The sequence below is a fragment of the Benincasa hispida genome, chromosome 6 (assembly GCF_009727055.1).
Source record: "Benincasa hispida cultivar B227 chromosome 6, ASM972705v1, whole genome shotgun sequence".
Classification (NCBI taxonomy): Eukaryota; Viridiplantae; Streptophyta; class Magnoliopsida; order Cucurbitales; family Cucurbitaceae; genus Benincasa; species Benincasa hispida.
The window spans coordinates 30,158,553-30,184,978 of record NC_052354.1 but is presented as its reverse complement, the minus strand read 5'-3'; the positions used below and the strand labels follow the sequence as shown (position 1 = coordinate 30,184,978).

At 35.4% G+C, this 26,426-nt stretch overlaps 1 protein-coding gene across 1 annotated transcript; it reads left to right on the top strand.

The window, feature by feature from the left end:
• The first annotated feature begins 1,601 nt into the window (after positions 1-1,601).
• Positions 1,602-26,103, top strand: LOC120080438 (disease resistance protein At4g27190-like). The gene is given in 9 exon segments (XM_039035094.1): positions 1,602-1,732; positions 4,821-5,204; positions 5,206-7,663; positions 10,887-10,935; positions 10,938-10,986; positions 10,988-11,153; positions 11,849-11,976; positions 11,978-12,548; positions 25,784-26,103. Coding segments are annotated over 8 exon segments (3,789 nt in total). The 5' UTR covers positions 1,602-1,732; positions 4,821-4,860; the 3' UTR covers positions 25,808-26,103.
• The last annotated feature ends 323 nt before the right edge of the window (positions 26,104-26,426 follow it).

The window sequence follows — 26,426 nt, the reverse complement described above, 5'->3', positions numbered from 1 at the left end:
AAGAAGGGGGGATAAAAGAAAATTGTCACCTCACAAAAAAAATTAATTTAATGTAATTTTTTTTTATCTTGTAATCTACTTAACCACCAGTCAAATGGATATAGTCTTTATAACCATTTCTCAAGAGATGTTCGGTTTGAAACTTAAAAACCAAATAGAAACCTCTTTCAAACTTTAGAGATGAAATGTGTACTTCACACCTATAGTTTACTCATATTACATTCCGATGCAAAATCAAATTAGTTTAGGAATTTAACCTATCAAATCAAAGATTAAATCATTAAATCATTAAAAAAAACCAAACCAGGTTGATTGCGATAGTTTTAATTTATCTATTAAGTTAAAAAATCATAAATTATAATAAAATTGAAATTGATTTAGTGAAAATATAAATAAAGCGAGCAAAATCAATAATGAGTTAAGCAATTATAAATGACTTTTAGGGATGGAAATATTCCGTGCGATTTAGTATGTAATTTAGATTTTGTTTTATTATTTTTTTTTAGAATATGTGATATTATTATACAATAACAAGTGATCCCACAATCCGAGATCAAGATATCAAAGCAACTAAACATAAATTTCAAAAACATTCAAAATGTGATTCTAACTAATTAATATTATTGTGACATTTATTTTTAAAGCGGTTCTTGAATTATGGGATCGAAAATTTTCAAAACAATTTAAGAATATCATAAATTTGAAATTAAAATTTCAAAATACATAATTAATAAAACCTTTGATAATGTTATGAACTTATTTTATTTTCTAATAAAAGTAAAATGTGTATAACATATTGTATATTAATAATAAAGATACGAAATTTATAACATCAAATATCTCTCTAAATTAAAAGGAACAAATAAAATAATAGTTGAGATGTAACCCGATTCATTCTAGAGGTGTGGGAGGTTTGATCCTCCATCCTCACAATTGTTAAAGTAAGAAATTAAAAAAATAATAATAAATAACAAAATTTTAAAATCTACTATTAGACACAAATCTCAAAAACATTGAAAATATGAAATGCAACTAGAAAACATTCATCGAGTTAGAAAGGGACAAATGATTCAAAATTTAAAGCTCAAGATTTGACATTTTTATCGAAATTGTCTCTGAACACCTTATTGAAAGTTTCAAAATTTAAGTGACTAATTAAGGTCATATTTAGATTGATTAGAGATTTTTTTTTAAAAAAAGTCATTATTATTTATAAAAATGATTTAAAATACATTTTGTAACTATTTCAAAAGTTATTTTTAAGGGTCGCCAACACTTTAATTTGGTCTAAAATGACTTATTTTTCAAAATTAAATATTTTAAAAAGCTAAACCAAATATACCCTAAATTTAAACTATTTAACCAATAGATTAATAGATATGGTTTATGCTATTAAACCATATGTTTTATATTATAATGTAATAAAAATCTAATTTCTTCTTGGGAAGAATGGTTCAAATTTGACAAGTTGTAGCACTTAGATCCATTTTCTTGAAGCAAAATTATATGTTAGTTTCATTGAACATTCCTTTTTGTGACTTTTCTTCTCTTTACACACTATTTTCTCTCTCTATAAATACATACAATTAAGCTTGTGATGAATGGAACTCCTTGTATTGATTTGTGGCCTTATTTCTTTATTTATTTAAGAGAGAGAAAGTCTCTAAAAGAAATTGGGGAAAAAAACTTGAAGTGTTGATAGAAGAAAGGTGTTATATATCTGAAAATTAAGGTATGCACAAGCCTAAATTTGTCTAGTATTTATTTTTATTTTTTGAACTTCTATTCTATTATAAATAATTTGTGATGATATTCTATTGAAAAGAATGGAAAATTTTTATTTTGAATATTTTAGAAAAAATTTTAAAAATGAACAAGTTTGGATGGTTTTAAGAAAACATGTGGATGGTACTGGGTTTTCAATTGTTGCAAGGCTTTATACAATTTCATTTTTTTTTAATTTTTTGAGTAAATTGCAAAAACCACCCCTTAAATATAGTGATAGTTGCAATTATACCCTTAAACTTTCAGTTTTAAAAGTTGAACCTTCAAAATTACATAAATATTAAAATTGAGTCAAATTATAACTTCAAACTTACATGATTGTATGAATTTTAACAATTGTATAAGTATAAGAGTTGAATTTTAATTTTATCATTTTTGGGTCTAATTTAACATTTATAAAAATTTAGGACTTAATTTTCATAATTAAAAGTTTAAATGTGTAATTGCAACTACCACCATATTTTAGGGTGGGTTTTGCAATTTACCCTAAATTTTGTTCTTAAGAATTTCAATGGTTCTATAGTAGCATTTTAAAAATTACCATAATTGTGTGTATGAATACCTACTATTTAGAATAGGCTTAAATCCTATTGTAACCCTTGAACTTTGGTTCTTATTCTATTTTGGTTCATAGACTTTCAAAAACGTCTATTTTAGTTCATAAACTTTTAAAAAGTATTTATTTTGGTCCCACCGTTAGGATTTCGTTAACTATTTAAGAGACTGTTGAGGTGACTTATATTTATTCTCCAGCTATAAATCTTTGATGTAAAAAAATATAGATATTTTTCATATATTTTTTTTAGGATCGTTTTTAAATATAGAAAAATGAATCAAAATATTTACAAATGATATGTTCTATCTTTTTTTTAAAAAATATGATTGGTTCTAACTCAACTCACATGTTAAATATCCAAACATGATAGGTTCTAACTTGGTAAATAAATATAGTCATTGGTGGAATTTACTGTTAAAAGTTTTGCTAAAATGAGTATAGTTCAATTGATATCAAATATGTATTTTATTAATTTTGAGGTTAGAATTTTTTTTTTACCAAAAATTCAACGAAATGCAGCCACTTGTTTGTAATAATTTTAAGTGGCCTAAGATATTTGGAAAGATGTAAGAATTTAAAAGTCAACTAACTGATATTTTGTTGGTGTCATTATAGCTGTATTATGACCAATCATAATCAAATTTTTTTTTTTTGGAATATATATATATATATATATATATATAATTGTTTCAAAACAAATTTTTTATATGTTAATAAACCAAATTTTATTAAATTTTAATTTGATTTATATTTCCTATTAAATTTTAAGTTTTGGTGATTTTTATTACTTTTACTTGATAAAACTATTGATATTGTAAAATGTTCTTTTTTATATTTTATTTTCTACAAAACTTCTTATTCATTGTTTACATTTTGTATTTTCTTAGCTACAAACTATAGTATTTAAAACATAAAAATATAGCTAATATGAGCATAGCTTGTAATTAAAATGTATTCATTCCGTCGAGATCAGATACTTAAATCTCAATATCTTACATTTTTTTTTACTAAAAAAGATGGAGAAAAAATAAGTTATATAATGGACTATCTTTTTGGTCTATAGATTTTGAGTTTAGTTTCTATTCAATTTCTAAATTTCAAAATGCTACGCTTTTACGTAAATTTAATTTTAATTTGGTCCATAAGTTTTAATAGGTTATATTCTTATACTTGAATTTTGAGTTTAGTTTCTATTTGGTCTCTAAATTTTTATAGTTTATGCATTTATCTCTTAGTTTGGTTCTCACTAATGCTCACTTTTGATCTTTTATCTTAACTTTCTGTGAATCAATTTAAAATAATTACAATATGATACTTTTTTTTATTAGTTTTAATTGTAGCATAGAATTAGTGAAAACTACTTTAATTACTATTAATTTAATTTCTTGAATTAACAAATTGAAATTAAAGCTAAGGACTGAAAATGAATATTTAGTAATTCAGGATAAAAGTGTAAATCTTGAACCTAGACATCAAATGAAAATAATGTAACATTTGAAATCTAACAAAATAAAATTTAGAAACAGGACTTAACTTAAAAAAAAAAAAACACTCATGAGTAAAAAATGTAATATTTTGAAATTGAAAGACTAAATGGAAACTAGATTCAAAATAAGAGAACGAGAGACAATTTTTTCCATATAAAATATAATAGATGCAATATAATATATATACTTAGCAAATGATACAATGAAGCTCATGTTGGCCTACAAATCTTATAGTATAAGCATTTAATTTAAATAATACTAACAATTCATTGTTGATTTGTTTGTGTCTTGTGCAATAATCAAAGATTTACTGACTTAAAATTGATTGGTGTCAACGTGAACATAGCTCAACTGAATTTATACTATTAAGATTTGAAGTTTGATCTCTCACCCCACATATTATATATATATATATAGAATATCCTTAACTATTTTAGTAGAATAGAAGTCGGTGGACTCAAACCATAGACTTCTTGGTGGCTGAAATATCTATTATGTCAGTTGAGTTATATTCGTTTTGACAATCAAATTCAACTATTGTAAAGGTGGAATATCAAACCATAAATAAAATGTAACATTCTACTTATGTCTAAGCGCACTACCTCGTTTTATATATTATCGCGTTAGAGATGACGATGTCTATCGTAGTTCTAATACGATGGTCATATCTATCGCAATTTTTATTTTTCTCATATTTTGACATGCTTTCGATGAATATTATGATAGAGTGGAGAAAAATAAAGATCTCAATAGATATGATCATCAATTATGATAGATATGACCATCTCTAACAAGATATTTGCAGTGTCAAACTATCCAGTTAAAAAATAATAATAATAAGTTAGGATATTTTAATAGGTTGAACTTTTCAACAAGCACCAAGCAGGTATCTTGTTATGATATTTGAATAAGCAGATTCAAAATTTCCGCGCTTGAAATGATTAACGTGAATGCGAAGATGAACTCCATTTTTCTCACACATTTCTCTGCAGAGCAGACGAAGACGAAGACAAAGAAGAAGAAGAAGCAAAAATGGAGATTTGTGCAGGCGCCATCGTGAATCCAATCGGAGAAAAAATCACCAACTGCACGGTGGATCCAGTTTTCCGGCAACTAGATTACTTGCTCCACTTCAGAAGCAATGTGAATGAACTCAAAGATCAAGGGAAGAAGCTAGTGGAAACCAGAGATTTTGTTCAACACTCCGTCGACACCGCCAAAAGCAATGGAGACGATATCGAAATTATGGTTACCGAATGGTTGAGCATTGCTGGTCAATTTACCGAAGATGTCGATAGGTTTTTCAACGAAGCGAACGGGCGAAGTCTTCGATGGTGGAATATGCTATCACGCCATCGACTTAGTAGAGGAGCTAGTTAAGGCCATTGAAGGAGGGAGTTTCGAGAGGGTTGGGTTTCGTAAACCTCCACAGGAAATTATGACGCTAAACAACAATAAGAAGTTCGAAGCCTTTGAATCTAGGGTTTCGATTCTAAAGGAGATAATCGAAGCGCTTGGTGATGCTAATGCGAGCGTGATTGTGGTTCATGGGATGGGGGGAGTAGGGAAAACTACCCTAGTTGAAGAAATTGCAAGATTAGTCAAGGAGGGAAAGCTTTTTGATGCTATAGCAATGGTGACTGTAAAGCAGAATCCAAATGTTAAGAGAATACAGGGGGAGATTGCTGATCAGTTAGGGTTGAAATTTGAGGAGGAAAAAGAACGAGTGAGGGCCGATCGATTACGTCGAAGGTTGGAGATGGAGAAGAAGGTTTTAGTGATTTTGGATGATGTCTGGATTAAGCTTGATTTGGAAGCTGTTGGAATTTCTAGCCATCACAAGGGATGCAAGATACTTGTAACTTCTAGAAAGGATGATGTGTTTTTCAATGATTTTGGTACTCAGAAAAATATCAAGATCAATATTCTGTCAAAAAGGGAAGCAAGGAATTTTTTCAACAAGATGGTATGTGATCCTGTTGAATCTTCTAATGATACTGATCCTGAAATGGAAGCTGTTGCTACTGAACTGGCAGATGAATGTGGAGGATTGCCGCTTTCTCTTGCAACTGTTGGACAAGCCTCGAAAGGTAAAGGGCGCCCAAGGTGGAACGATGCTTTGCAAGAAATGAAGTTTCCCGACCAACCCAATAACTATGGGGTGAATAAAGCGACATATTTGTCTCTGAAATTGAGTTATAAATCTCTAAACAGAGACGAAGCCAGGTCATTGTTCTTACTATGTAGCTTGTTTCCGGAAGATTATCCAATTAACATCAAATACTTGTTGATGTATGCCATGGGTTTGGGGTTATTAAACAGCATGAGTTCTCTAGCAGTGGCAAAATGGAGAATACTTTCTTTGGTTGATGAGCTCAAGACTTCTCATTTGTTGCTTGATGGGGCTGATAGTGATTTCGTGAAAATGCACGATATAGTTCGAGATACAGCAATTTTGATTGCGTCAAAAACGAAGTCCAAGTATTTGGTTAGACATGGTGCTGGAGAGAGTTTGTGGCCCCCAATGGACGAGTTCAAAGATTACACTGCAATCTCATTAGGCTGCAGTGATCACTCTGAACTCCCAGAATTTATATGTCCACAGCTTAGGTTCCTATTATTGGTGGGAAAAAGAACATCTTTGCGATTACCTGAAATTTTTTTTGCAGGTATGCAGGAACTAAGAGTTTTGGACCTGACTGGTTTATGTATTCAGCGGCTTCCATCATCAATCAACCAACTGGTAAACCTTCAAACATTGTGTCTAGATGACTGTGTTTTGCCGGATATGTCTATAGTTGGTGAATTGAAAAAGCTTGAAATTCTTAGCTTGAGAGCATCTGATATTATTGCACTCCCTAGAGTAATTGGGGAACTTACCAATTTGAAAATGTTGAACTTGTCTGATTGTTCAAAACTCAAGGTGATCCCTGCTAACCTGTTGTCCAGGTTGACAGGGTTGTCTGAGCTATACATGGACAATAGTTTTAAACATTGGAATGTAGGACAGATGGAGGAGGGAAATATTAATGCAAGTATTTCTGAATTAGACAATCTGCCACGGTTAACCACTCTACATGTCCACATTCCAAACCCCATCATTCTACCAAATGCCTCTCTTTTCAGGCAATTGAGTGGTTACAGAATACTAATTGGAGATGGTTGGGATTGGTCAGGCAAGTATGAAACTCCAAAGACCCTGAAACTTAAGCTTGACACAAGCATTCAGAGACAGGATGCAATTCAAGCGCTACTAGAGAATACTGAAGATCTGTACCTGGATGAATTAGAAAGTGTGAAGAATATTCTATTCAGTCTAGACCACAAAGGCTATCCCAAATTGAAGTGTTTGCGTGTCAATAACAATGTTGAGATTGTGAGTGTTGTCAAATCAGATAATATGCAGCATCTACACAGTGCCTTTCCATTGCTGGAGTCCTTATTTCTGAAAAATCTAGCTAAACTTGGAAGCATTTGTCGTCGAAGGCTTCCACAAATGTCCTGTAACTTGAAAAGAGTAGAAGTTGAAAGCTGTAATAGATTAAAATTTGTTTTCCCATCTTTCATGGGCAGAGGCCTTATACATCTTCAAAAGCTGGAGATTAGTGAATGTGATGTCATGGAAACTAGCAAAGAAACAGACATGCATGGTGATAAGTGGGATGAGAAGAACATGATTGAGTTTCCTGAGTTGCGTTCTCTGATACTTCAACATCTACCAGAGCTTATGGGTTTCTATTGTCATGATTGCATAACAGTGCCTTCAACTAAAATGCATTCTCACCAAACAATTTATACTATTGAGCCTCGTTTTCATCCACTTCTCAAGCAACAGGTATGTTATCTATAATATATGGTACTTCTTCCATTATCGTCTTTGAACTAAATGTAACAACCCAGATTTGTACGCATACAGGAAATTAAATGTCAAATATTAAATAGGACGAAATTTTATTTAAAGGGATGAAAATTTAGAAGAAAAATAATAATAATAATGATGAATAATTAGAAATTGGAAATTTATTGGATTAATTGGAAATTTATTCATTATCCAAAAATAATGAATAAGGGAGCAGAATCAGGGAGGATTAATTGGAAGTTGGACACTAGCTAATTTAGGAGACAACGGACAGTAGATAACTTTTGTTTGGACACTACTCATTGGAAGAATTGGAGGTGAATTAATTGCTCATATACTCTTAAAATTTGAAAGAGTTAAAAAGAAGAAGTGGAGTCCACAAGCAGTGAAGGCAACCACGCGTGAAAACTAGCGAAATTGGAGAAAAAAAATTGAAGAGAGCGAGAGTGGAGAGAGTGAGAGTAAAAAGAGCGAGATTCTCAGTGAGACAATGGGAGAGAGCGAGAGCGAGAGCGGGAGGGAGAGCGGGAGCGGGAGCGAGAGCGAGAGCACGACCAGCGACAGCGACAGCGAGAGTCGCGAGAGCCAAACCAGCGAGAAAGGTGGAGAGAGCGAGATTCTGAGAACAAAGAGAGCAAGATTTGGACAGAAGCGTGGATTATGCATTGAATTTGGCCACAATCTTATAGATTATACATAGAAAAACCCTAAAATTGAATACAAATAAAGAATGATGACGTAAGGGCAAACGTTAGCCAAGATTAGATGTCTTATTGAGAGGAATCCTTAAACCCTAAGTAATTTTAAAGAAGCCACCTGTAGGATGATTTGTCACACTGAGAAGAGTTAAAAACTACTATAAATAGGACCCTTTGTCGAAGATTTAACCCATTCTCAAACAAATCTCAGTAACAAATAATCGTGTGAGTGAGGAAGTTCTGTGAGGCTAAAAGAGAAAAGCTATCAAATCATAAAGAATAATAAAGAATAACTAGATCACAGTAAGTAGTTTATCTCACAATCTCTTTAATGTTCTATGGTAGTGTACCTTTATTATGTTGCATGATTATGTTAATTGTTATATTGCATTACATGTTTAGAACACGTTTCTCTACAAGGGACTCCATGCATTATGTTTGTTCACGATTACGTTAAAATCAAGTTTTAATTAGGTATAAGTTATGCTTCCAGTCTAATCTTACGTTTATGTTAATGGTTGATGTTGGATGCGACTCTGGCCCTACTGACTACATGACCTGCTAATCATCAGATGGGTTAGTTTCTGCTTAAGTCCTCATCTTCCTTTCAGGGCGGAGAAATTTATGCTTCCAGGGCTGGCAGGGCATGTATGATTGCACCTCTCCAGGCCTAATCTTACGTTATGTTTACGTTAAGGACTAGCAGGGTATGTATGGTTGCACCCCTCTAGTCCAATATTATGTTTATGCTAATGGTTGATGTTGGATGCGACTCTGACCCTACTGACTGCATGACCCACTAATCATCAGATGGGTTAGTTTTCGCTTAGGTCCTCATCTCCCTATCAGGGCGGAGAGATTTATGTTAAAAGCATAACCGACCACCACATGTTATTATACGTTTTCGATCCCAATCATATGTTTTCATGACATGTTGTGATTGTGCATTTGGTCACTACCCTACGTGAGAACTACTTACTAGGTATATTATATACTCATCCTATATTTTTAGTAGGTAAGGACACAGCGTAGATGGCAGAATTGGACGTCGCTCAAATGGCCAACCATCAAACTCACTATTATAAAGCACATGCATTTTGTACCACCACGCTAATGTTTTATGGATCCTGGTGTTTTGATAAATAAACTTTTTATATAGTTTTTCTATCTAATTAATGATAAATAAACTTTTTATATAGTTTTTCTATCTAATTAATAAAATTTAGATATGTTCTTTGAAATTTTCACCAGAACTCATCTCATGATAGAAAAGTCTAAATATGCATGTCGTAGCGGTCAGATCATAATGTGTAAGGATCCGGTCGTTACACTAAATATATGTTATTGTGTCTAAGGTCTTGACGTTTTCTTCTTTAAATTTTACTCGTAGTTTAAAAACTCTCACTTTAATCTCTTATGTTTTGACATTTTTTTAATTATTACCTTTTTGTTGGTCGAATTGATTGGTGATAAGCTCACATGACATGATACTTGGAGAGTTGGACAAAAATTTGGAGGAGGAAATTGGGTTATTGAAGAGAATATACATATATATATATATATATATTCTAGTGATAAAATTTTATTTTTCTTTTGCCAATTTCTTAGAAAGTTAGGCGAGGAATTAGAAATTATTTTGGTTGGCCTAATTCATCTTTGTTTGTGCCAACTCACTGAGTATCATGCCTAACCAATATTAACATTCACCAACAGAATAAATTATAGGCTAAATATATGTTTTGCTTTTTATTGTTTGGGTGTTTTTCTCAATTTAGTCTCTAATGTTTAAATGTTTCAATTTAGTCCTATTTAACATTTCATAATTGTATCTTCATTGTTAGAAAATATAAAAATTGGCTTGTGGTAAACCGGCTTGTGTACAAACGTGACATGATACTAATTGAGTTGGTAGAGAGTTTGAGAATAAAATTTTTCACCTAGGTGAAAAAGTTTTTCAATTCATCCTATATTTTTAAAAATGTTGCCAAAATTAGGGGAAAAAAATTATTTTAGGAAACATAATTCCTCTTCCAAATTTCTAATGATCACAAGCCAATTTGAACATTTTTCTAACAGAAAGGGTATAATTGAAAAATGTTAAAACACCGGGGACTAACTTGAAAATTTCATAACATTAGGGAACAAATTGAAAAAAATACTTAAATATTAGGAACGAAAACATATATTTAGCCTAATGATAGTTGGAAATGATTGAGAACTAAGACTAGAATTGAAAGTTATAAAAATTTAGGGACTAAATTGAAAATATACCCCCAACATTAAGGATATCTAGCCTTTATCTTTCTATGGGCTTTAATTTTGCAAATCCAACGTTGTGAAATAAAACAATTAGCCATGAACGATAATGGGTCCTGTTTGCTTTCTGGTTAGGATGTTTCTCGTATTCATTCTCTCAGTTATATATTGAGAAGCAAATTGTTCAATGCTTTTATTCTTCTTCTTATTATTATTCATTTCTTTATGTTTTTAATGTTTTGCAGGTTTCCTTCCCCAAATTGGAAACATTAAAATTATATGCTTTGAATATGGGCAGGATCAACTTCCTTCTAGCTTTTATGGCTTTAAAAATCTAACTTCTTTGTGTGGAGAGTTGTGCTTCAATAAAATATTTAATGACAATCAGTGTGGCAAAAAGCCTTGTGAATCTTGAACGCCTTGAAATAAACAACTGTAAGTTGATGACAGCTATAATCATTTCAGAGGATAAAGATCTGGACAACCCTTCCAAATCTACTTTGCAGACCGAGGTACATTTTCAACCTCATCCATACTTTTTCCTTTTAAGTTTAGTTTGTAAACTTCTAGCATAATAAGGTTGTCTTAAAAAAATTTCATTCATGTCCATTAACTTTAAATTATGGACAATATATTTAGTTTCTATTGTTAACATGAGCAACGTGATAAGGACATCACAACAACAAACTACCAAATATTTTTATAATGTTATGATCTTGTCTACTTTGAACATAAATTTTCATAGTTTTGCTTTTGAAATCATCCAAAAAGTTTCATATCAATAAAGATAATTACCCTCACTTCCTTTCTTAACTAATGTGTAATTTTATTTGCACCGGTACTATAGAATGCTAATATAACATACTTGTTAGATAAAAACCGATTGGTTTAATATATAACAAACAAATGGTAGATATAGATGATCTGACAAAAGATAGATCAGAATAGATGCGTTAAATTATTACGTTTATATGTAAATTTTTGATAGATATACTAAATCATCTAATATTTCTATAATAATCATGCCATATCAATATTCCAAAAAAGAGGTATATATATTATTATATTTTCTAAAAAGAACGTTCAGAGGTTTGGATAGAATATTCAAAACTCAAGGACTTCAACTTGTTATCTATTTAAACTGACCATATTATCTTGATTTTTGAGCAAAAGTTATAATTAAACTGAAATGATGAATATAATGCAGGATGTTTTTCCGAGCCTGGAGTCCCTTGTAATCTCTCGCATGGATGCTTTGGAGACATTATGGCACAATGAAGCTTCTTCAGGATCCTTCACAAAGTTGAAAAAAGTGGACATCAGACATTGCAAAAAACAATTACATGCTTAACAGAGTGACAAATCTCGAGAGATTAAACGTTACAGATTGCAGTTCCTTAGTGGAGATTTTTCAAGTGAAAATGCCAATTATCAATGGAAACCAAGTAGCATCCATTGCAGCGAACCATTTGAAAGAGTTGAAGCTGCTTCGTCTACCTAAACTAAAGCACATATGGAGTTCAGACCCTCACAGATTCTTAAGCTATCCTTCTCTGCAACTTGTTCATACAATTCATTGTCAAAGCCTTTTGAATCTCTTCCCAGTATCCATAGCTAGGGATCTCATACGACTCGAAGAGCTTAAAATACAGTTCTGTGGAGTCGAGGAAATTGTTGCGAAACGAGGAGACAATGGAGATGGAGATGGAGATGGAGATGCGTCATTCGTGTTGAGTGGATTGACATCATTGTGTCTTTGGAATTTGTTCGAGTTTAAGAGGTTTTATCCAGGGAGATATACTTTGGATTGTCCATCATTGACATCGCTAGATGTACGCCATTGCAAATCATTCAAGTTAATGGAAGGAACTTTGGAAAATTCATCACTCTCCTCCGCTGTTGAAAAGGTATTTACATTCTCTCTAATTCTTATGTAGTTTAGTGTCCCTTTTATATCATGCTAAGCCTCATGCATGATTGATATCCTATGTTAGGTTGATTTTTCGTTTCTAGTTCTTTTTTTTTTTTTTTTTAAATTATAATTATAATTATTATTATTATTATTATTATTATTATTTATTTTTATAATTGTACTGGTTTTATTAGAACTCAACTTTCGTAACTACACATTGACTTAGCTAAGTTCCTGGAAAAAAAAAACAAGTACTTGAAAACTACCTTTTTTTTGTTTTCAAAATTTTGGCTTAATTTTTAAAAATACTCTTAATAAATAAATAACAAAACAAAGAAATCAATGGGTAGAAGCATTGTTTATAAACTTAGTTTTGAAAAACTAAAAACTAAAAAAATAATGGTTATCAAACGAGATTTTAATTATATATTATAATTTAATTGTTCAATCATATAGTTCAAACATTTCGAATTGTCTAAGTCATTAATTAATAAACCTTTAAATTAATAATAATAACAAGAAAATTTTGGAATAGAAGGAAACGGAGTAGGGACAAGAGGTTTCTCCATTCCCGTTTAGTGTACGTGGATTCTTTTTTTCTCTACTCCCTCCTCCATTCCCTACCTAAATGAAGATTTTCCATCCCATTAGATTTCGTCCTTACGTGAAAAAAGAATCCCTCAATAAAAAACATTATGGGTTTAATTTTTATAATTTTAAGTTTGTAGATGTAATTGTAATAATCACAAATAGTTGAGAGTTGTCTGTGCACTTTACTCTTGAAAACATACATGCATGTTTGTGACATCCTTACTGTTCATTATTAAAATAGTCAAATGCAGTTGATTGATTTTGATTCATTATGGTTATTATTGAAATAGAAGAAAAGAAGACGACACAAGGAGTTTACGTGGAAACCCCTAATTTAGGGAAGAAAAACCACGGTAGAAAAGGACTTATTATTTAATGTCATATTTACAATAGACCCAACCTCAAATATAAATAGAAAGAGGTGAAATCCTAATTTAGCAAATATAGCAAAAATTACAAAAATGCCCTTAGGGCTAATTCAACGTATTTCAACACTCCCCCTCAAGTTGGGGCATAGATATCGACAAGACCCAACTTGCTAATACAAGCTTCAAACGTCTGTCTTGATAACCCTTTCGTAAAAACATCTGCAATCTGTTGGACTGAAGGTACATAGGGAATACAAATAGCTCCGCGGTCTAACTTTTCTTTAATAAAGTGTCTGTCAATTTCCACATGTTTGGTTCTATCATGTTGCACGGGATTATTCGCAATACTGATGGCAGCCTTATTATCACAATACAGCTTCATGGGCCTCGGACTACTCTCGTGAAGATCAGATAAAACTTTCTGCAACCAGATTTCTTCACACACTCCCAGATTCATAGCTCTATACTCTGCATCAGCACTACTTCTGGCCACTACACCCTGTTTTTTACTCCGCCAAGTTACCAAATTTCCCCATACAAAGGTACAGTACCCTGAGGTAGACCTTCTATCAATTACAAATCCGGCCCAATCTGAGTCAGTATATGCCTCGATGCTTCGTGTGTCATATTTCCTGAACACCAAGCCCTTCCCAGGGGTGGACTTTAGATATCTCAAAATTCGAGTCACAGCTTCCATGTGCTCCTCATGTAGACTCTGCATGAACTGACTTACTACACTCACAGCATAGGAAATGTCGGGCCTAGTATGAGACAAGTAAATCAATTTTCCTACTAGGCGTTGATACCTCTTCTTATTCACAGGAACTCCTTCCAAAATACTTTTCAGTTTGCTATTGACCTCAATAGGAGTGTCAATAGGTTTGCATCCGGTCATTCCTGTTTCCTTTAACAAGTCCAGAGTGTACTTCTGCTGAGATACAGATATTCCTGCTTTTGATCTTGCCACTTCCATCCCTAGAAAATACCTTAAACTACCAAGATTCTTGATTTCAAATTCACTTGTCATCCTTTATTTTAGCTTAGCAATTTCTGCCGTGTCATCCCCTTATAGGATGATGTCATCAACATACACTACCAACACAGCAATCTTTCCTAAGGGTGATTTTTTGGTAAACAAGGTATGATCAGAATGCCCCTGAACAAACCCTTGGGACTTAACAAACACGGTGAACCTGTCAAACCATGCCTAGGAGACTGCTTCAAACCCATATAAAGACTTCCTGAGTTTGCAAATATGATTCCCAAACTTAGCTTCGAAACCTGGAGGTGGACTCATAAAACTTCCTCTTCCAACTCACCATTTGGGAATGCGTTCTTTACATCTAGTTGATGTAGGGGGCAATCTTTATTCACGGCAACAGACAGAAGAACACGATCGTGTTTAACTTAGCCACTAGGGAAAAAGTTTTGAATAATCAGTCCCATACGTCTGAGTGAACCCTTTAGCAACTAACCTGGCTTTATACCTCTCGAGTGTTCCGTCAGATTTATACTTCACTGTGAACACCCATTTGCAACCAACTGTTTTGAGACCTCTAGGGAGAGCTACTAACTCCCAAGTCTTATTCGCCTCAAGAGCTCTCATTTCCTCCATTACTGTTGCTTTCCACTCGGGAACTTCCATGGCCGCATGTACACTGGTAGGTATTGTTAGAGCATCTAGCTGAGTAGTAAAAGCCTTAAAAATAGAAGATAAGTTACTATAGGTCAGAAAACTATGCAAAAGGTATTTTGTACATTACCTGGTTCCCTTTCTCAGAGCAATTGGCATATCCAGAGTGGTATCATAGTTGTCAGTTTTCGTCTGTCCCTCTTCAGTAGCAGACTTTTGAGACAATTCTGCATCTTCTTGAGGATCTTTCAGCATCTCATTACTTCCTGAAGTTTCAACCTTCTCTGAGCTCATTTCATCATTTTCTATGTTCCCAGACTTTTCTTCAAGACTCTCCTTTGAAACAACAGGATCTTGAACCTGAGTTGGTTCCGACGCTTGGACACTTTCCGATGGAACACCAGAGGTTTCCTGAATTTCCTTTCTAAGATTCCTCCTATAGTATGTTATCCAAGGCACTTGTCTAGTAGGAAGAACCGACACGAGAACAACAGGAGCAGAATTAGGTTCAAGACTAGGTAGACTAGGTCCAGGAATATTGGGACTAGGCTCAGGTTCAGGAATATTCGGACGAGGCTCAAGATTGAGGCTAATGGGTATGGAGTACGTGGATTTGGACCTGTTAGTCTCTTCATTCGTGGTCTCTCCCTGAAGATGACTAACGGGAAAGAACGGTTTATCTTCAAAGAACGTGACATCCATAGTGACAAAATATTTTCTAGAAGATGGATGAAAGCATTTATAGCCTCGCTGATGAAGGGGATACCTGAAAAACACACATGTTTTAGCTCGTGGAGCAAACTTAGTCTGGTGTGGACCATGAGTATGAACAAAGGCTGTACACCTAAACACATGAAGAGGAACCTCAGGAATAAGACGGGTAGACTGATAGGACTCTTTGAAGCACTCAAGAGGGGTTTGAAACTTTGACTCGTGAAGGCTTCTATAAATTAGATGAGTCTACGGTAAAGTAATGCATCTCCCGCACAAGTACGAAGGGAGAAGATGCTGAGACAGTTGAACAATCGAACCAAGGAACGAGCAACTTCAATGAGATGAGTGCGATTTTCCGTTCAGCCACCCCATTTTGTGTGTGATATATGCACCGAGTTTTGATGGATGGATCCTTTTGACACTAGGAATTCCTGAAAGGTGTGGTTGACAAACTCACGACCATTGTCACTTCGGAGAATGGCAATCTTTGTGTTGAACTGTGTTAATACAGTGGTATAGAACTGCCTGAAGGTAGTAAAACCTCGGACGTTATCAGCAAGAGAATAGTGCCCATGTAAGTCGGGTATGGTCATCGATGAAAGTTACAAACCACCGTTTACCAGACAAGGTTAAGAGATGCTTAAGGGACCCCAACCCATCACTGTGGACTAGGTGAAAAGGCTGGGTAGGTTTTATAGGGCTGAGAAACAAACGACACCGCGAGGTTGTTTAGCACGTATACAGACATCACAAGATAATGAAGAAACATCACATTATAGAATAAATGAAGGAAATAATAAATCGCATATATTGAAACTAGGATGTCAAGACGAACATGCCACAAATAAATAATTTGTTTCAGATATTAGTAAACGAAGATAAAAGACTAATCCTAAACAAGCTTCTGGAGGAAGCATCTCAGAGAGAAATATAGGCTCTGTCATATCGAACAGTTGCAATCGTCTTCCCCGAGCTCAAGTCCTGAAACAAAGCAGTATCTGGTGAGAAGACAACTCTACAGTTCAAATCTTTTGTTATTTTCTTATTGATAATAAGTTGTAAGAAATTTTGGGCACATGTAAGACATTTTTACAGAGTTAATCCCTGAAATGGTGACAGTCTGTCTTTTCCAGCAACAGAAGCGAATGACCCCATCCGCAATTCGAATCCTCTCATTTCCCAGCACTTGAGATAGTATGAGAGAACCCGATCGGATGAGCCAGTCAAGTGATCAGTCGCTCCTGAATCAGAATCTAATAAACTCATTCCCTTCAACAGGAAAACTAAAAGATTGAGGGTTACCTGATTGAGCAACTGTTCTGATCCTATGGTACCTGAATACACCAGGATTGGTCACTGGAGGTTGTGTCTGAGGTTGTGCAGCCCCCTCAACTGATTCACCCCACTAGAGCAGCGCCCAGATTTCGACTTGTCATTGAAGGGTGACGTTTACCATTTGGAGGGCGACCATGCAATTTCAAGCACTGATCCTTCGTGTGCCACTGTTTTTTTGCAAATGCTCACAAACTGGGGGTGTTTTATTATTCTGTTTATCACCATCAGCTCCAGCGAACTTTACCCCGAAGGCAGCTGACTCTACAGTGGTAAACCCGGCCCGTTCATTATACTCGATCTATCTTCTTCCAATCTAACTTCTGAACAGACCTTCATGAGAGACAGAAATTGGTTTCTGCCCTAGGTATTCTACTACGAACTGTATCAAATTTGGGTGCAGCCCGGCAAGAAAAATTCATATCACACGCTACACACCTCTTCTATCTTTGGAGTATTGAATTCATCTTGGGGAAGTTCCAAATGATTCCCGACATAGATCCATTTCTTGCCATAACAAGTGGACAATTATTGCTGAAGTATGACGTTACATCCATGCTCCATTGTTTGCTTGTGAACCTGTTACGTAGAGTATACAGGCGGGATGCGTTCTGACGCCTCGAATATAACCGTCGGACTGCATCCCAAATATCTCAGGCAGTGGCGGAAATAGAGTAAAAGGTTTCCCGATTTTTGGTTCCATGTGCTACTGATTAACATTGACCGGAGCAAAGATCCTCTGCCTTCCAGACACGCTCTTGAGGATCCCAGGATTCGGTCGTGGTATCTCTCCACGTTATAATATATCCAACTTATGGCATCCCCAAGAACCATTTTAATTGTTTGGGACCAAGAGAAGTAATTTTGCCCATTCAACTTCTCTCCCGTGATCATTCTGCAGAGTTTCAATTGTTCCAGTATAAAAAATTATGAGTTGAAGAGTAGGAAACATTGATACCGGATTTTCTGAATACATCGGGGAAGAATCATGGCCATTCAATCTGGCTCCCAGGGCGACCATCTGTTGCTGGAGACTAAACTTTGTTGTTGGATTCCCATGAGATACAGATCTGGAATTTTTCTTGTCTAAAAAACCATGGATTTTTCTTCAATGAAATCACCCATTTCGAAACTGGGGCTGAACTGGATATGCCATGAGGAAGAAGCTGTCCACCATGGTACTGTGAAGAAGCTACTGCCGGAAGTCCACAAGCGGCAAATTTTCGACAACCGTGACGGGGCGCTGCTCCCAGACGGCTGTGATGGTGGTAACGGACAGAAGGCTCGGCGATCGACTGTGAGGTTGAAGAAATCGCGTCGATCTGACCCGACCCGGCAACTGGAGCAAACCCATGACCATCTGGTGTAGATCCGGTTCTGTGTGACCGCAATGTACCAATCGGTGCGTAGATCGATCGCGTGCGCCGGCTGGGGAACGTGCAAGGCTTGAGACGGTTGCAATGCGAAGTCGAGGGTTCGATCCGGTTATGAACCCGTTCACGTGCGCTGGGCTGGAGCGAAGTCGAGAAGTACCGTCAGGTTGTGAACATTTATGTGCGCCGGCTTGGAAACCGTTGACCTTCCTCTGATGGTGTTCGGGTTGGAACGGCTGAGATTGGAAAGCTAATCGGCGCGCTAGCTGGAGCAAGCCCACCACCTGTATGTTCGCTCGCCAGCTGGATCTGCTTCGGCTGAGCCACCTGGGATGATGGTTCGGAGATAGCGGTCAACCGCTGCTTGAATCACAAGCCTCATTAGTCAGGTACCTTCACCTATCAAGTTTGATGACTGAGTTTCTTCTATCGGGGCTAGGGTTTCATCCACCTTGCTCTGAACCATATTGATAAGAAAAAAAAAAGAAGACACTAGGAGTTTACGTGGAAAACCCTAATTTCAGGGAGACACTTGGTAGAAAAGGACTTATTATTTAATGTCATATTTACAATAGACCCAACCTCAGATATAAATAGAATGAGGTGAAACCCTAATTTAGCAAATATAGCAAAAATTACAAAAATGCCCTTAGGGCTAATTCAATGTATTTCAACAGTTATAATAATAGGTTGAAGATGATCAATCTAATTCCCTAAGAGAGAAGTTAGAAAGAAAAGAATCAGATGTGTTGAAGGAGACATCCACAAGGAAAGAAGAAATAACAACCATAGTGCAAGATGTAGTTGAAGCTGAGTTAATTGAATTAAGAGCTCAATTACAAGCTCTTGTGATGGTTCAAAATCAAATGATGGAACGCTTAGCCCAAATTACAATAATTGCTGATGAGACTGTCTCAAAGTGATTTGTATGCCTCCTTTGATAATGTTTCTATTTTATTGAATTTCTCTTTATCTCTTGTAATATTAGATATTTATCATGTGTATATTCATCATTTATATATGTAAGATTTTTCTTCTTTTTTTTAGTTGGTGTTTGTTCTATATAAGAAGACCTTATCTTTAATTCATAATATAGAAGAATAAGATTACACTATTTCTTTTCCTTTTTTCTAGTTTTTAGGAGAGTAGAAGTATAACATCCCAAATTTTGAGGTAATTCTTAATTTATTATCTTAAATTATTTGGATGCTATTTTATATTTTGAGATTAAGTTGAATTATTAAGAAAAGATGATTCAATTTTAAAATTGTGCTTCGGTGAAGGATTTTGGAATTTAAAAGATTTTAAGGAGAATTTGTGATATATTTCAATTTTAATTTAATTTGAAAAATTGAATTAAATTTGGAAGATTTAGAATTTGTTTACAATTTGGAGAAGAAAATAAATTTAAATCAATTTTATTGATAATTGATTTAAATTGTTTGAAAAAAGGATCGAGATTTAAAATTAAAAAATAATTATTATTATTTGGAGTTTGCAGAGAGAAGGAAATGGGTTTAAATATTTATATTAAAAAAAAAGAGAAAAAAATATTAGGAAATTTGGCCAATGACCTAATATCTTGGCCCATAATGCCAAATAACCTGGTTTTTTTAAAAAACGATAAATTAACCTTGTCACACTCCCTCCCATACTTCGACTTTTATCTAAGAGGAGGTGTGATGTCAACGATATCACTCTTTCATGACAACCATTGACCACTCTTTACTAGTTTCCTTTTAACAATATTTAATACCGAAGCGGAAAACTTAATGGAACAAATGAAATCACATACTTTGTTTGGGAAACCAGTTTACAAATTTCTAAATTACATTTACAAATGTAGCCCCATCCCGACTACAAAAAACTCTTTTAGTACTACTTCTAACTTGTGGCAGACCTTGACCAATTTCTGCAACCTAGACTCTTCTGCTACCTACGAGGAAAACACAGAAAATAAAACATGAGCTTTTGAAGCCCAATGAGTGGATCATAATTATAAGTCTCTTTCAACTTATAAACATTATATCATGAGGCTACTATGCAAACCTCCATCTTTGAATGAAGCTTTTCACAAACCTACCTACACACGTGGTAGATAGTTAACATTTCACATCTATAATCATTCATTAACCTATGTGCACATAGTTCTCCCTTTCATGGGTTCAGAAGCTAGGCCTGTCGGCCCTCTGACCATCCCACTCAAGGTTTACCCTCCCACATGCTCAGGAACTAGACTTTTTAGTCCCCTGACCATCCCGTGAGATTTCATCTTGGGCTCAGGTACTAGGTTCATAGACCTCCTGACTATCCCAACCTCATGATCATCTCATATTATAAGCATTCATTCATAAACCATAGCATATTAATTCAAAATATACTTAAACGACTAAAGGAAGAAACCACTCACACTGATCCGCTGGGATTGCTTTTCCTTCCCAGTTCACCCGGTTTCCCTTAATCACCTGTTGGACCCTATTTCAGATTCAACTTCACGCTTAGATTACTTACTCTTCCGGACCTTATCTCAAGACATTTTCTTCTACAAAAATATGTTAGCTTACCTTAGAGTTTCACTTTGAGATTCCCTTTTGAAAGTTCGGAGTCTCAAGTTCACTCTACCTGGCCCGACTGTCTCCCCACTGGTGAACACCTCTCGGTTTTCTTGGATTTGATAGCCTTAGAGTTAGAGTTTCTTCATAGCAGCCCTCATACCAATACTACATTCAATTTAAAAGCTTTTGGTCCAAAAATCACCTGATTTGCAAGAGTAGTTTGGAATAACTCCTCGTTTGAACTTAGCTTAGGCGTCTGTCCGTACATTTCGCTCCTTCCAACGCCTCTGTTTTGACCTCCGTCTGATCAACGTTGCTTCTCCTCCATTCAACGCACGAATTTCTCTCACTTACTTCTTTTCTAAGTGATCTTTACGAATTGAAATGTTTTGTAAGTTGAAGTGAAGAATTCTGCCCTATTTATAGGCGTCTCACCCTTCACCTCCACTCGACACCTCCTTCTTTGAGCATGTCCAGGCATTCTTCTCCCAATCTGCCAACGTCCGACCTCACCACCTCCTATTTGAAGTGTCTTCCTCATGCATAAGACTCTCTTTGCGTGAATCTTTATTCGTCCAGCTCCTACTAACTCAAGCTCAAACTTCTTTCGGTACAACCATTTGTCCAGATGAGCTCATCAGTCTTGCGTAACGAAAGCCTCAGAACCTCTCCGTTTAGTCCATCGTGCAGCTTTTGCACTTCATCGCTTAGCTCCATCATCTACTAAACATCTCGCTGTCGTTTAACATTCAACCCTCTCGCTGTTTCTCATTGTAATCGTTTAGTGCCCGCGTCTATCACATAGCACCAATGCCCCATCGTGTAGCTCAATTGTTTAGTAAACAATCTCACTCTCAGCGATCTCGCTCTCAACGATCTCGCGCATAGCCTATTGCTTAGCTGTCGCGCCCATCGTTTAGCGCTGACGCCTTATCGTCTAACGCATCTGCCTATCGTCTAACGCGTCTGCTTATCGTACAATGCCATCGCCCAGCGTCTGCGTCTATCTTGCACGCCCATCGTCTAACGCTTGTCTATCGTGTAGCGCTCACGCTCACCGTATAGCGCCATCGTGTAATCTATCGCTTAGCGCCCGCGCATTGTCTAGCCTCTGAGTTCATCGTCTATCGCCCGCTCATCGCTTAACGCTATCGTTTAGTGCTATCGTATAGCGCTATCGTCCAACTTCTACGCTTATCATTTAGCGCTCGCACTGATCGTGTAGTGTTTAACGTCTATCGTATAACTCGATCGTGTAGCGTATCTCTTCATATCAGTTAGCATCGCGCGCAGTTACACGATCGCCTAGCGCATCGCTCAGTGCCGCCCAAAGTTATACGATCGTCTGCCTAACGCTTTGCGCTCAACATCTCGCTCTCTCTGCTCTCGCTCATATGAACTGTTGATATAATTTAGGAACGGGTTTTGTTTTGTTTTATTTATTAAGGACGGATGGGTTTGAACATGAAATCATACGTTAAACATAACTGATGTGTTTGCTCCCATACGTCTGAGGTCATGCATCAGAATGATGATGCGTTAATCTTAGCATGCAATGACCACGCGTTCCTAGCACAAGTTTTCTTACGCTTGCGCCAAGTATAACACAAACGCAAGTTTCTTGGGTAATCTGAGGTCGAACACGGGGACTTGCCACTCAATAATATTTGTGAAGTGATGTGTTTTAGGCGATGAATAAGAATAAAAATAAAGTGAATAAGGTTTAAATGTTTTATACACTACTCCTACTCCTAACTAAACAGATTGAGCAATAGAAGACTTGCAATGAGAATAAGTAGAGATACAACAACCAATAATGCATAGTAATATTTACTATCTTAAATCGCCCGAGTAATCCTAACTCATTGCACTGACGCATCACACCTCTCGGTGGTCAGCCGTATGACTATATCTCTATAGTGCGTGGTTGCGTTGAGCATAAGATTGTGCCTATTTCTAGGAACAATGTGAACCTTGCTTAGTGCGTTCCATCGCTTACCTTTTCAGGCAGTTAGATGCGGCTATTTAACTTATAGACAAGCAATGCAACATCCCATAGACAGGCGTTGCCACAACCTTTCACCAAGCAAGGAGGATTAACTCACTTATACTTGCACAACGCACACCTCTCGGTGGGTTGCTATATGCGTCATATCTCTAGGCTACACGATTAGCATGCGATTGACTTTGATAAATAAACGCTGAAGAAAATCTATGATAGAGATGAAGATGATGAAGAATACGATAATGAAGGAGTTAAGATTTGCATTGATCACAAAATATCTTAATATCTCAAGCTAAAATGTAATACAATACAAAGATTAGAAGGAAGATAAAGGACTCTGCGTCAAGGCTGCCAGTGGTGCCATGGTTGAATGGTGGAGATGTCTCTCTCGAGCTCTATCTCCAGCGAAGGCTCCGGTCGTCACTTGGTCTGGTCTATAGAGTTGAAGGACTCTCACTGGAAATCTCTTTCAAGCTCTCATTTGTGATCACAAACTTCTGCCTTGAGGCAGAAGTTCGGATGGTGTAAAAATTGAGTTTGGACGCCGACAGCTATCATGATGACGATATGGCTCACTGCGACTTTTGTCACAGTATGGGCATTGTCACATCGCCTTATCTTGTTGATACTTCCAAGGTATGCTTCCGAGCTTAATTTAGCTGAAGTTATCAATGCGTTCTACCCATCTTGCGATCTTCAATCATGGCTATCACTCCGTGGCCACAATCTCCATTTGGTCACTGCAATTCCCATGCGTTGGACGCATGTGATTACCGTCTGCGACCGCTTAGCTCATGCGTTTGTCTTTGCGATCGTCTGGCTTCAGCGCATGCGTTTGTTTGCGATGGCTTATTTCAAACGCATGCGTTTGATTCCTGCGATAGCTACAAAAATAGACATTTTGGCATGGAGTAATGCATAATATTGGGGTCAATGAGGATTTAGGTTCTAATTGACGTAAAACTCAATTTTTCTAAAATTCTAAGTATTATCACTGCATTTTCTACTTATTAGCCCTCATAATTCTAAATAAAAGGCTTATAATAACGGACATTTCTGCCAGTTATCATGAACTCAACGCATGAGCAACTTGGGCAATACCTCAGCTAATCATACATCCAATCTTACAAATGCATGGTTGCCTTTCTCTTAAACCTCTACTAACTCAGCCTAATCTTATGCGTTATTGTTTTCTAACACCCAACGCATGGTTCCTTTTGGCTTCACACTTAGCCAAACTTTTTCATAAGTTTAACCCCAAACTTTTTAAGGGAAATTTATTCAACACTAAGAATTTCTTCCTTTTTCGACATAGGATTCCATACTTAGTTAATTTCTCTTAATTATTAGTTTAAGTAGGAAAATTGAAATTCAGGTTTCACAGACCTTCTGTTGACGCCATCACAGTATGAGATTACAAGAATTGCCTATGATAATTGTCTCGCTCTCGCTACATGGTTCTTGCTCTCGCAGTTTGTCTATCTTCCATCGTGATGTGATTGTTTGTCACTGTACGATTGATTTGATAATTTTCACGAAATCATCTATCTAAAACTTAAAATCGTTAACACACAACAAACATGTAATGGAGAATTCTTTAAAATCTAAACTTCATTTGAACGGAGTTTTTCAGAACCAAACGGAGTTTTCATAATGGAACGTACTTTTCTTGAACGTGGTTTCATTGGTGTTTGTAGGAATATGGTCTCGAAAAGGGTATGTAAATAGCATAACGAAAGAGGTGTGAGAAAGAGCAACAATGAGAAAGGTGGAGAAAGAGAGCGATAGCGAGAGAGTGAGAGGGAGAGAAGCGAGAGTGCAAGAGTGAGAGAGAGTGACAGCGAGAGCACAAGAGTGAGAGATAACGACAACGAGAGTCACGAGAGCGAGAGCAATTGAGAGCGACAACGAGAGAGATCCATGTGTATTAGGCGATATTCATCTGCTTAATAAAAAAATGTTATCTTGCTTTGTAGGATGACAGAAAAGTGTCTACTAATTCAATACGGAGGTGATTGGGATGAGAACCAAAATTTGTATGTTGGAGGCGAGCTAACAAAAATTATTGTGCCTATTACATTGAAGTATGAAAAACTTAAAGCTCACATTTATAGGGTTGTAAATGTAAGTTGCTCAGATTTTGATGTTGTTATGAGAGTTAAATATAAGCTTAACTATGAAGCCCCTCCATAGTACATATGGAGCTTCACATCAAACAGTTGCAAATATAGCAATCAGACCCAAAGTATTAGTAGTTATAGCATAATGTAAAAAAATTACAAATATGATAAAATTTAGATAGTTTACTAGTGATAGAACATATTGTTAACCATATCGTTGATAAGGGTCTATTAATGATAGAAATCGATAACTGATATAATTTACTATATTTGCAATTTTTTAAAAATGTTGTTATATACTTGCTTATTATCCCTAAAAATTCTACTCATAGTAATTACCCTTAATTAATTTCTTTCTTTCAATGTGACTATTATTTTATGTTATTTATCTCTCCCTTTCATTTATTTTAATTTAATTCAATTTCTTCTTGATTTTATTTTTAATTTGATTAATTGATTTATTCTTTAGGCTTGCATGAATTGATTATCGATTTACTTGTTTCATTATTTATTTGTTATTTATCTATTACATCAAGCAGTCAACAAAACGGTCAATCCGCTAATTCAGAGCCACCTGTGAGTTGACGTGGAGAACCGTCTGATGTGGAGAACCAATCTGATTTGCAGATGAACCATTCCAGAAGATTGTGGAATCAAAGTTTGTCATTCTCCCACCAGTGAAAATACTCCATGTATTTGTATTTGTATTCTGTTAAAAATATTCTCATTCTTTTATTTTTGTATAATTGTCAATTAATTGATTTCCCTGTATATATTCATTTCTAGTCTTCATCACAAAATGTGTGAGAAAGCATATTATTCTTTGAGAATATTATCTTGAAAAGGGGAATTTCATTTTCATCTTCTTCCGCTTGCTTGCATTTGTTAAGTTGGCATCAAAGCCTCTTCAATGGCTAATCTCAGTCAATCTCAATCGTCTGCTTTATCTTCTATTGTTGTCTCAGGTAATATGTCTGATCCACCCTTGAATCAGTTACTAAACCAAATTACTTCTATCAAAATCGACAGAAAAAATTCCCTTTCTTTGGAAAAACTTGGTATGGCCAATTCTTCGTAAATAGTAAAGTCTATAGATTTTATGACCTAACAAATCAAGTGATTATAGAATCCAATGACATACTGACTTATTTGAGGATAAACTTCCCTTTAAATCAAGAAATG